Source organism: Tachyglossus aculeatus, chromosome 14, assembly GCF_015852505.1.
Source record: "Tachyglossus aculeatus isolate mTacAcu1 chromosome 14, mTacAcu1.pri, whole genome shotgun sequence".
Lineage (NCBI taxonomy): Eukaryota > Metazoa > Chordata > Mammalia > Monotremata > Tachyglossidae > Tachyglossus > Tachyglossus aculeatus.
The window spans coordinates 29,362,460-29,375,586 of NC_052079.1; the positions used below are offsets into that span (position 1 = coordinate 29,362,460).

Below are 13,127 nucleotides of genomic sequence, written 5' to 3' on the forward strand. Positions count from 1 at the left end.
AACAAACCTCGTTTTAGCAAATACAGGTGCAATGTGGACTTGTCTAGTCTTTTCAGAATCTGGATTTGTCAATCAAGATGTTCAGAAACAGAGGAATCTTGGTATGTCAGATGTCTTGTCAGACAGACATTGAAGCATATTTTTCAGTTAAAATGATCTAATGTGTTAGAAACGTGTTTGGATATATTTGAAATATGGCATGAAGGGTATCAGCGTATTTAGTAACCAATTTTTTAAAAGCCACAGTGTTACTTTAGAGCATATCAATGCAATGCAAATGTGGTTTTGCTCCATGTCAGATGCAGGGAGAAACCTCCAGATAACGGTGTTTTTTTGATCATACAAATTTATTTGCTACATCAGCGAACCAGGACTCTGACAAATATCTGAAAAGTTTGGCCACCTTGAAAAAATAATCAAGATATTAAGATTGCTCCATGATGATGTGTTTGGTAAACATATTGGAATTAGATAAGCCTTGCCAGATCATTTCCCTAACACCAATGGAATAAAGAATGGCTATGTTCTAGGTTCAGTCCTGTTCAACCTATTGTAGACTACCACTACGGGGAATCTAGAAACTGATGTCAGAATATGTTTTCTGATCCTCCAGAAAACTTAATTCAAACTTTCACCAACTTTCAACAAACTTCAAATCTTTGATGCAGAAATATGGAGAAAAATCACTGGTTCTGAGACTGGAGCCCTAAGTAGGCAAGCTCTATTCTTCTTCAGCAATTGTACCAAGCACTAGCTTGATTATTACCAACACAATCTTTTGCTTACAAATGAAAGAGAGATACTATGAATGCACTCAAGATCAAAACAGTGGTTTGTGTGTGTTTATAAGTACATATCATATTCATAAATATTCATAAATATTAATGCATTTATATTTATATACATCATTTGTATATCATCTTTATATGATATAATAAAACACATTTATTGGGCATTCACTGTGTACAGAGCACGCCATTAAGTGCATGGGAGAGTACAATATAAAAGAGTAATGATAATAATAATTGTGGTATTTGTTAAGCTCTTACTATGTGCCAAGAACCGTACTAAGCATTGGGATGATTACAAGGTAATCGTGTTGAACATAGCTCCTGTCCCACATAGGGCTGACAGTCATAATCTCCATTTTGCAGATGAGGAAATTGAGGCACAGGGACCTTAAGTGACTTGTCAAGGTCACACAGATGACAAGTGGCAGAGTAGGGATTAGAACCCAGGTCCTTCTGACTCCTGGGCCTGTGCTCTATCCACTAGGCAACACTGCTTCAAGTTCCCTGCCCACAAGGAGTTTTTAGTCTCTCTCTCCCCAGGCTCGCATCTCCTCCTGCCTTCAGGACATCTCCATCTGGATGTCTGCCCGCCACCTAAAACTCAACATGTCCAAGACGGAACTCCTTGTCTTCCCTCCCAAACCCTGCCCTCTCCCTTACATTCCCATCTCTGTTGACGACACTACCATCCTTCCCGTCTCACAAGCCCGCAACCTTGGTGTCATCCTCGACTCCGCTCTCTCATTCACCCCTCACATCCAAGCCATCACCAAAACCTGCCGTTCTCAGCTCCACAACATTGCCAAGATGCGCCCTTTCCATCCATCCATACTGCTACCCTGCTCGTTCAAGCTCTCATCCTATCCTGTCTGGACTACTGCTTCAGCCTTCTCTCTGATCTCCCATCCTCGTGTCTCTCCCCACTTCAATCCATACTTCATGCTGCTGCCCGGATTGTCCTTGTCCAGAAACACTCTGGGCATGTTACTCCCCTCCTCAAAAATCTCCAATGGCTACCAATCTGCGCATCAGGCAGAAACTCCTCACCCTGGGCTTCAAGGCTCTCCATCACCTCGCCCCCTCCTACCTCACCTCCTTTCTCTCCTTCTACAGCACACCCCACTCCCTCCGTTCCTCTGCCGCTAATCTCCTCACCGTACCTCTTTCTTGCCTGTCCCGCCATCGACCCCCGGCCCACGTCGTCCCCCGGGCCTGGAATGCCCTCCCTCTGCCCATCCACCAAGCTAGCTCTCTTCCTCCCTTCAAGGCCCTACTGAGAGCTCACCTCCTCCAGGGGCTTCCCTGAGCCCCTTCCTTCCTCTCCCTCTCATCCCTCTCTCCATCCCCCTATCTTTCCTCCTTCCCTTCCCCACAACACCTGTATATATGTATATATGTTTGTACATATTTATTACTCTATTTATTCATTTTACTTGTACATATCTATTCTATTTATTTTATTTTGTTAGTATGTTTGGTTTTGTTCTCTGTCTCCCCCTTTTAGACTGTGAGCCCACTGTTGGGTAGGGACTGTCTCTATATGTTGCCAACTTGTACTTCCCAAGTGCTTAGTACAGTGCTCTGCACACAGTAAGTGCTCAATAAATACGATTGATTGATTGATTGATTGATAGAGGGAAAAGAATATGAGACGCAGCATGGCCTATTAGCAAGAGCACGGGTTTGGGAGTAAGATTACGTGAGTTCTAATCCTGGCTCTGCAACTTGTCTGCTGTGTGACCTTGGGTAAGTCACTTAGCTTCTCCGTGCCTCAGTTACCTCATCCTCAAAATGGGGATTAAAATTGTGAGCCCCCTGTGGGACAGGAACTGTATCCAACCTGATTACCTTCTGTCTACCCCAGTGCTTGGCTCATAGTAAGCACTTAGCAAATACCTTAATCATTATTATTATCATTAATTATTATACATGTACACATATAGGTAAGTATACAGTATATCTATATCAACATCGATATCCATATAGATATGTATGTATCTTTGTGAAGACACCATCGACGGTGAAATGTGAGTATTTGTGAGAGAGATGCTGAAAAGGCCAACGAGGAGTTCAGAGTCTTGGCCACCTTGTCCGTACAAAAAGGCTATGCTTCTTGTGATGTTATGTTTACAGTGCCTAGAGATGTTTTAGCTTTTAGCCACCTTGTGTCTCCTTCTTTGGTGGTAAGTGGGATACTTGTTTCTGGGCTCATAAGGGGCTCAACATCAGTGGTGATTCTCCACACAGACTGCTCCTAGTGGCTTGAAATGTCAGTGCCTCTTTGGTGGGCTGCTACTGCTGCTTCTTTCAGCAAAAAATAGAATAATAATAATAAGCAATGGTAATGATAATAAGAATGGTATTTGTTAAGCACTTACTATGTGCCAAGCACTGTTCTAAGCACTGGGGTATGTACGAGGTTTTCAGTTTCGACACAGTCCCTGTCCCATGTGGGGCTTATAGTCTAGGGGTACTGATGATGGCATTTATTAAGTGATAATTATGTACCTAGTACTGTAGTAGGTACAGGATAATCAGATTGGACATAGGCTCTGTCCCACAGGGCTCATGGGAAGGGAGAACATATTTTACCCCTATTTTACAAATGTGGAAACCTAGGCACAGACAAGTAAGTGATTTGCCCAAGGTCACACAGCAGAACTAGACTTTAACTAGGATCCCCTGACTCTCAGTTACATGGCCTTTCCCCTAGATCGTGTTACCTTCCTTGTGCAGCTTTTGCTTATAAAGAGCCATGATAGCTGCATACGGCAATTGACGCCCCTAGAAGGGGGAGACAGTGAGCCCACTGTTGGGTAGGGACTGTCTCTATATGTTGCCAATTTGTACTTCCCAAGCACTTAGTACAGTGCTCTGCACATAGTAAGTGCTCAATAAATACGATTGATTGATTGATTGACAGAGAACAAAATAAAATAAATAGAATAAATATGTACAAGTAAAATAAATAAATAGAGTAATAAATATGTACAAACATATATACATATATACAGGTGCTGTAGGGAGGGGAAGGAGGTAAGGTGGAGGAGATGGGGACGGGGAGGAGGGGGAGAGGAAGGAGGGGGCTCAGTCTGGGAGGAGGGGGCTCAGTCTGGGTTAAGCTAAACTCAATAACTTGCTTAGCTCTTACTTGTTAAGCTCTTACTGTGTGCGAAGCACTGTTCTAAACGCTGGGGGGATACAAGGTGATCAGGTTGTCCCCAGTGGGGCTCACAGTCTTAATCCCCATTTTACAGATGAGGTAAACTGAGGCACAGAGAAGTTAAGTGACTTGCCCACGGTCACACAGCAAACAAGTGGCAGAGTGGGATTCAAACCCATGACCTCTGATTCCCAAGGCCGGGCTCTTTCCACTGAGCCATGCTGCTTCAAGGCAACCATCTGTTCAGGCATGGTGCTACAACACATCAGTTCTAAGCAGCAATCACTTTAGCTGTAAATGGGCCCTACGCACGCAGGCACACACACACACACACACACACACACACACACACACACACACACACACACACACACACACACACACACACACACACACACACCCCCACCACACACCTTCGCCCCCCCTTCCCCCCCACCGTGGGAGTTGGAAGTACCTGGGTTCTAATCCTGGGTCCTCCACCCACTTATCTGCTCTGTGATCTTAGGCAAGTCACTTAATTTCTCTGTGCTTCAGTTCCTGCATGTGTAAAATAATAATGATAATGATGGTTTTTCTTAAGCACTTACTATGTACCAGGCATGGTACTAAGCACTGAATGGGGAATGAAACTATGAGCCCCATGTGGGACATGGACTTTATCCAACCCATCACCCACCCCAGTGCCTAGTACAGTGCCTGGCCCAAAGTAGGTACTCAACAAATACCACAATTATCATTATTGTTGCATTTTGTGTCCTATTGGAACGTGACTGGCAGTGATGAAAGTGTGCGAGTGATACTCTGCAGATCATTATCACTATAATCAATTCCTCCATGCAGGATTTGGTCCTGAAATCTCAAGACTAAGGTGGATCCTTCTTTCTCATTGGAAGATGCCATCACTCAATTTTTAACTAAGAATATTGAGTTACATTTGCATTATTTTACCTGGTTTTAGGTATTAATACCTTTTTCACCGTGACATTACAGAGTGCCGATGATTCAAACATGTCTATTATCGCTCAGAATAAGAAGTGTTTTGATAATGACATTGTTTGTTCAAAAAGCGTTCTGATCTCCATTGGGAACACTGAGATTTTCTTGAATGATACTCCTTACAAGCAGGTTAGTGATTTTTATTCCTTTTTTGATATATTTTAATGTTTTGAATGTATATATTTGCCCATACTTCCGTGCTACATTAATACATGTAGAAATAAGATGGACTTAGATAAGGTGGTTGGTCATCATGATTTCAGTGGGACCACTGCTTGGCACAATGTTCTGTACATATTAAGCACTCTTACTGCTACTGTCCCAAGGTTCCTGCTGTACCCCCAAATGTCTGAATTTAGGATATACCTGCAGTGGCTGATCATCGCCAGCAAAACTGATATTAAGTTGCTCTGAGTTTCTAGACAGTTCAGGAGTGCTCTTGAAGGTTTACCTGAAGGCTCTACAAGTGTCCTGAGAGATGGGATGTGTGAGGAGATTGACACTTGTACACCTCCAAGGCAAATCCATTAATTTTATCGCCAAAAATCCCTCAGAGGGAAAGTCTGTAGCCGTGCTTGCCGAGTGTTTGGCGGGGGGGAGAGAGAGAGAGACAGACAGAGAGAGAGACAGAGACATAGAGAGAGAGTGAGTTTGTGTAATTGTGAAAGAGACAGTTTTTTAGTGGTGGGGAAGAAGAGAAGGGGGATGATGAGAAGAAAGAAGAGGAGTAGAAGGAGTGGGAGGAGGAGGAAAAGATGACAGTAGCCTGAAACTGAGAGGAATTGAAAAATATTGAGAGCTGATGCAAGTGCTGATGCCAGGTACTCAAGGTAAGTGCCTATCTGGTTGAGGAAAGGGGACTTGAGACCTTTGAAAGAGGTGATTATGAAAGACTGTGTGTGTGTGTGTGTGTGTGTGTGTGTTTCTGTACCTGTATCTGAGAGTGTGTATGTCTGTGTGGGAAATAAAGGGAGGATTGAGGTGCAGAGATACAGTCCTGCCACAGCCAATCAATCAATCAATCAGTGATATTTACCAAGTGCTTACTGTATACAGACAACTGTACTAAATACTTGGGAGGACACAATACAGTGAAGTTGGGAGACACACTCCCTGCTCACAGGATGCTTTCAGACTAGAGGGGAGACAGCTAGGGGAAATGGGAGAGTATATGGATGTGTCCGTAAGTGCTGTGGAGCTCGGGGTGGGGTACAGATATCAAAGTACAGATCCAAGTGCCTAGGCAAAGCAAAAGAGAGGGCAAAGAGAAAGTGAGAGATAGTCAGAGAAAGCCATATGGAGAGAGAAGTGTGCAGAGCACTGCACTAAGTGCTTGGGAGAATACAATATAACAATAAACAGACACATTTCCTGCCCACAATGAGCTTAAAATCCATAGGGGGTGATAGACATTAATAAAAATAAATAAATTACAGATTTGTAAGCCCTTTGCAAATACCTTAAATTATATCGGTATCACTGCATTTTCATATCAGGTCAAACTCATCATTTGAATCTTTGTTTTCCTTAGAAACAATCAGTGGTTTTGGAAAATAAACCAACATATCAGCTCTGGAAGGCTGGATATTATGCAGTGGTGCACTTTCCAGAGGAAGATATCACAGTTCTCTGGGATAAGAAAACAACCATACATATCAAAGTTGGACCTCACTGGAAGGTAGGTCAACATTCCAACTTCCCATGAAGGAAGAGAACTAAAATTCCTTTGGAGGAGGGTGAAAGAGGAACATTCCTGTTATTCCAGATATTTTCCTCTTCAGATTTTTAGTTGAAACTGACTCTGGCCACATTTTAAATGAGTTCACATTGGCACTTGGCATTTCCAAAGGAAACAGCCCTACAAATTCCTGGACAGTTTTGTATAATTCAGTGTATCTAAAGTTCTTAAGACCAGTAGACATGATAGAGATGAGAAATACTTACATTATATGGGGAAGTGAGAAACTTGAGTATCTCCTGCCTTCTTCTGTATATACTATATATGGGAGGAGGTATAGTATCACCAGTATTAGGATCACCAGCCTCAGGTATGACCACTGCCCTCTGATTTCAGAAGGCTTTAATTGACACGTTTACGTCAAAGAAATACTGAAGATGATGATGATGGTTCTATTGGCTTTAGGTGACTGGGAAGCAACATGACCTAGTGGAAAGAGCATAGTCGTGGGAGTCAGAGGACTTGGGTTCTAATTCCAGGTCTTCCTTTCTAGGTTTGGAGAGGACCCTTAGATATAATCTCATTATCCCACTAGCTGTAAGCTCTTTGAGGGCAGAGATCATGTCTTTCACATCTGTTGTATAGTCTTAAGTGCCTAATAAAATGCTCTGCACTCAAGAAATACTGATGATGATGATAATGATAATGATGTTGATTCTATTGTCTTTAGGTGGGACTGGGGAGCAATGTGGCCTAATGGAAAGAGCACAGGTCTGGGAGTCAGAGGACCTGAATTCAAATTCCAGCTCTTCCACTTGTCTTCTGTGTGACCTTGGGCGAGTCACTTAACTCCTTTGTGCCTCAGTTCCCTCATATGCAAAATAAGGTTTCTATACCTTTTCTCCTTCCCACTTAGACTGTGAGCCCCACATACAATCTGATTATCTCATCTCTACCCCAGCGGTTAATACAGTGCTCGGCACAAAACAAATACTATTGTTATTATTATTACTATCATTATTATTAGTGGAAAAATGGGAAGTCACTGCTGCCACTTGTGCTGAGAGAGTGGAAAAGGAATGTTTTTGGGTGTTCATTGGATTACATCAGGCTATGCTGCACAATGCTCCAGTCCTTAGAGCAGCCTCAGCCTGGTAGCAATATGGATGGAGAGGAAGGGGATGATTCTAGAGATGTTATGAAGGCATTACTGAAAAGATTTGGCATATTCAGTTAGGTGTCCAATAAATACCATTGATCCAGTCAGTCATACTTATTGAGTGCTTACTGTGTGCACAGCACTGTACTGAGTGCTTGGGCGAGTTCAGAGTAATAGATTTGGTAGTCATGTTCCCTGCCCACAACAAGCTTAGACTCTAGAGGGAGATACAGACATTAATATAAACATATAAAGTACAGATATGTACTTGAGTGCTGTGGGGCTAAGGGTGGGGTGAATGAAAATCCAAGTGCAAGGGTGTCACAGAAGGGAGAGGAAGTAGGGGAAATGAGAACATGTTGATGAATTGATTCAATTTCGTATCCACTTTGTGTGATACAATCACAGTTAAGATAATGAGGAACCTGAGCTGAAGGGTTAAACGTATTCAACAATTATGATTTAAATTGTTTAGAAAGCTAAAATGTTTACCACATCTACTGATGATTTTTTTTTACATTTTTGGTAAACTTTCACTTTTCAATTAATGAAGGGAAGGAAGGTATCTTTAAAGATTTTTTTAAACTTTAGGGGAGACTGGCAGGATTATGTGGAAATTTTGATAAATACACTTCAAATGATATGACCACATCTAATAACCTGGAAGTCAGAAGTGCACAGGTGTTTGGAGAGAGTTGGACAATTGGACAGGTAAGTTCAAAGGTCATTTATACATATACATGCACATTAAATAGCTATACAGTATTTGATTTTCTTTACAGTTGACTCCATAAGCAGCGAGGCTCAGTGGAAAGAACACGGGCTTTGGAGTCAGAGGTGATGGGTTCAAATCCCAGCTTCGCCAATTGTCAACTGTGTAACTTTGGGCAAGTCACTTAACTTCTCTATGCCTCAGTTGCCTCATCTGTAAAATGGGGATTAAGACTGTGAGCCCCCCGTGGGATAACCTGATCACCTTGTAACCTTCCCAGCACTTAGAACAGTGCTTTGCACATAGTAAGAGCTTAATAAATGCCATTATTATTATTATTATTATTATTATTATTCTAACACACACAAACACACACATAGTATATGTATATATTCATTCTAGTTGTCTTTTACAGGAGAGAGTTAAGTTATTTAAAAGTAGCTCTGTTAGCCCGCACTGAGTTACATTAAGTTTTGCTACCAAAACCTTTCCTCCCAGGATCTCATCTCTCCTCAAATACCCCCTTACCTCACTAAACTCCATATACTTAATCCTGGAGTCTTCATTTCAACATATCCCAAACTGAACTCCTCCTCTCCCCTCCCCCAACAAATCCTCACTCCTACAAAAGCTTTCCACCTATGTATTTAGCATGGATATATATATAACAAATCCGATCACTTAATGTTATGTCCCCTTTCCTTCTTCTTCATATCCACACAATGATTTGATGTCTAATCCTAACCCTAACCCTCCTATTCCCTGAGACCAGAGATCATGTTTGCTAGGTTTATTGTATTTTCACAATTGCTTACTGCAGTGGTCTGTTCACAGTAAGCACCTAATAAATACTATCATTACTACCAGATTTTTCTAAGGATAATTAGGGAATCTTAAAAATATTTTTCAATTGACATTTTTTTTTTTGGACCTGGAGAAAAGCACTGTCATGTGAGTGGGGAGACAAAGGAAAAGAATTGCTAATGGAATTTTTTTCTGTGTGTAAAAGTTGCTTCCAGTTAGAAGTCATTAATGTCTAGAGTAAGGTTAAATTCATCCACGTGAATATAATATTAAGAATCTATTTTATACTTGTTCACTGTGTGCATGAAAAAAGGTAATCCCTGAATTACCTTTGAAAATATAGTAATACTCATTTTTTTGATCCCTTACTGGGATGCTAGGGAAGGGGTGTTGTGGCTTTTTTGGGGATTCTCTGACAGGAATCCTTATGAAGATGTCCGTGAAGGCAGCTGTCCACAACGTGCATTTCTAAATTAAGCTGGTGGACATATTGACCAGGGAAGTGGAAACTGATGATCTGTTTTGTGTTTTTTTTCCAGTGTAAATGCTAGCATGTGATTTTAAATGTTTGAATTTACTCTGTTGCATCCTATTCAATTCTACCTCCAATTAAAATGTTAATTGTTAGCAGCCATGATTATTCAGAGATTACCTTTTTTTCAAAATACTCAAGGCAGTATTTTGAAAAAGTCTCACCTTTCAAATTCTGGTGAGATTCTACATTTCTTTTATTCCTTTTGAATACCTTATCTGAACAAGGGCTAATGCTTCTTCCTGTGGGTATTTAGAAGGTACCTCTATCTAACAAAAAAATGAGGAAAAGAAACAATTAAAGCCTAGCTTTTTCCAGCACACCAGCCAGGAGCAGGTGGGCAGGGAATGTTTCTGTTTATTGATATGTTGTACTCTCCCAAGTGCTTAGTACAGTGTTCTGCACACAGTAAGTGCTCAGTTACAATTACAATTGTGGTATTTGTTAATCAATCAATCGTATTTATTGAGCGCTTACTATGTGCAGAGCACTGTACTATTTGTTAAGCACTTACTATGTGCCAGGCACCATACTAAGTGCTGGGGTGGATACAAGCAAGTCGTGTTGGGCACAGTCTCTGTCCCATGTGGGGCTTTTTCAATCCTCATTTTACAGATGAGATAATTGGGGCACAGAGAAGTGACTTGACTTGCCCAAGGTTACACAGCAGACAAGGGGTGGAGCAGGGATTAGAACCCATGACCTTCTGACTCCCAGGCCTGTGCTCAATAAGTATGATTGAACTAATTGAATGAATGGGAAACCATGAGTCCCCAGGAGACCCTTTTTCTGGGCCAGGCCAGGAGGAGAACTGGCATACAATAGAAATAAACTATCCTGCTTACTGTTCTGTTGGGCAGATCCTGTGAGTACAGTGCTGTTGAGTGAGACTCTCACTATTCATGTATAAAGTATTGGTAAGTAGAGAGGATTCAGTCATGGTAGTTCTGGTTGCAGATCAAAAAAGAATAGGGGAAAAAAAGTAAAGTAAAAATATGTGGAGTCTGCATATGAACTTCACATTCTTTTCCATTTTAGTTATAGTGCATCCTTTAAGAATGTACTACCACATAATTCTGTTCATTTCCCCATATCTACATTCCTACAAAAGGTACCTTAACATAGTGCTGGGAGAGGCCAAAGAAAATAAGATAGAAATAAAATAAATGCCCCCATCAAACATTTATTTAGATACTGCCAGTTCCAGGTGTTGGGATCAGTGTGTTTAAATTGCTTTATCTTGTTCCTTACCTGAAACTCACTTTGACCTGAAAAGTCAAACAGATATAGCCTTATTTGAAGTCTGCCCAGAGCCAGGCATTCATTATCTCTGTTTAGAGGTTTTAGCCAGCTCTCAGCTCTTATGATATTATGATTTCCTTGTATAAAAATGATGAATGAGTATGAAAGGGGAAGAAATAAAACATTGTATCTAGCCTTCCCAGCCTCCTTCCAGAAAAGAAAATGGGTTTTAGCATTTGGCAACATATCTATTACACCATTAGGCTAGATTGCATTTTGTTACATTTCTCAAATGTGGTATATTGCAGTTTTCCATAATCAATTTCTCTCTTTTACAACAGTGTGAAAACCCTAATGAGACAGTAAAACCCTGTGAAGTTCATCAAAGCAAGTTTCCTTATGCCAAAAAAGAGTGCTCAATCCTGTACAGTGATGTTTTTGCACCCTGTCGCAATGTGGTAAATAAATTATTAATTAAATTTTTCAAGATGAGTAGTTATGGTCACCTCTGACATTATCAGAGCTAGAGGATCAGTATTATGTCTACCAATTCATGATCTTCAAATTCAATGAACTAGATATTGTTCAGTGATAAAAACTATTGCATACACCAAAGACTGCTAATATAAATCTAAAGTTGTACTTTTTCAGTACTTAGTACAGTGCTCTGTGAGGATTACAACACCATATCATCAGACCCTGGCTGTGGCAACTACTGAAAAAGTTCAGTTATCCTGAAAATTGTATCAAGATCTTAAAATTTCCTGATGATCAATCATTGGTATTTCTTGAGTGCTTAGTATCTGTAGAGCACTGCATTGAGATCTTGGGAAAGTACAGTGCAATAGAGATGGTAGACACAATCCCTCTTCTTCAGTTAACTACTTCAAAACTGATATAGTCTTCTTTGATCTTCTCTTCAACCTCGGTGGAATGGCTCAAGATTGTATCTTAGTCCAGTCTCCTAATATGAATAATAACAACAGGGGCATTTATCAAATGATTATGTGTTGTTAAGCACTTACTATTTGCCAAGCACTGTTTTAAGTGCTGGGGTAGGTACAAGGTAGTCCCTGTCCTTCATGGGACTCACAGTCTAAGAGGGAAGGAGAACAAGTATTTAATCCCTTTTTTACAGATGAGGAAACTGAGGCACAGACAAGTTAAGTGACTCTCCCAAGTGCTTAGAACAGTGCTCTGCAATGATTGATTTTTGTTCAATCAATCATCAATCAATCATTTATTGAAAAATAATAATTATGGTACTCGTTAAGCGCTTACTATGTGCTGAGCACTGTTCTAAGTGCTGGGGTAGATACAAGGTAGAAAGGTTGGACACAGTCCCTGTCCCACATAGGGCTCACAGTCTTAATGTGCAGGGCACTGTACTAAGACAGACATTAAGTATAAATAAAGCGTAAATAAATACATTATGGATATGTATATAAGTGCTTTGGGGTTGGGGGCATTGATTGATTGTTATTCTTATTGATTTATTAAGTGCTTAATATGAGAGTTGGGGAAGATAGAAGATAATCAGGTCAACACCCAGGGCTCACCTTCTTACTAGGAAGGAGAACAGGCATTAAACCCCCAGTTTACAGATGAGGCAACAGAAGTAGAGAGAAGTGAAGTGAGTTGCCCAAGGATACACAGCAGACAAGTGGTGGAGTCAGGATTAGAACCCAGGTCCCTCTGACTCTTCAGCCTAGGCTCTTTCCACTAGGCCACACTGTTTCCCAAGATGTAAGAAAATGGGGGAGGTTGGTTGGATGGGGGTAATGCTTTTTACTTCAACCAGTAGTGATTCAGAGATCTCACATTCTCTCAGAGAAACACACTCTCATAGAGACACTGAGATATGCTCTGCACAAATCCAAACAGAAACAGAAGAAGCTAAGAGATGACAGCCACTGAGCAGAGCAACTGCTAGTACTAGCTCCCCTAATGGGAGGAGCAGGGAAGTAACCCTTTCCAGTAAATCCAAGAGCTAGTGGCCCTGGAGAATGGCCTGCCTCCTCCTACAGCTCTTGCTAGGCGAGTTCTGGTT

General features: G+C 41.1%; 1 protein-coding gene across 1 annotated transcript in view; it reads left to right on the top strand.

The window, feature by feature from the left end:
- The window catches only part of OTOGL (otogelin like), a 158,357-nt gene that overhangs the window by 78,204 nt on the left and 67,026 nt on the right, over window positions 1–13,127 (top strand). The window contains exons 25-28 of the mRNA XM_038756063.1: window positions 4,945–5,079; window positions 6,482–6,628; window positions 8,379–8,498; window positions 11,419–11,535. Of these exons, the coding sequence (XP_038611991.1) occupies window positions 4,945–5,079; window positions 6,482–6,628; window positions 8,379–8,498; window positions 11,419–11,535 (519 nt within the window). The remainder of the gene's footprint in view (window positions 1–4,944; window positions 5,080–6,481; window positions 6,629–8,378; window positions 8,499–11,418; window positions 11,536–13,127) is intronic.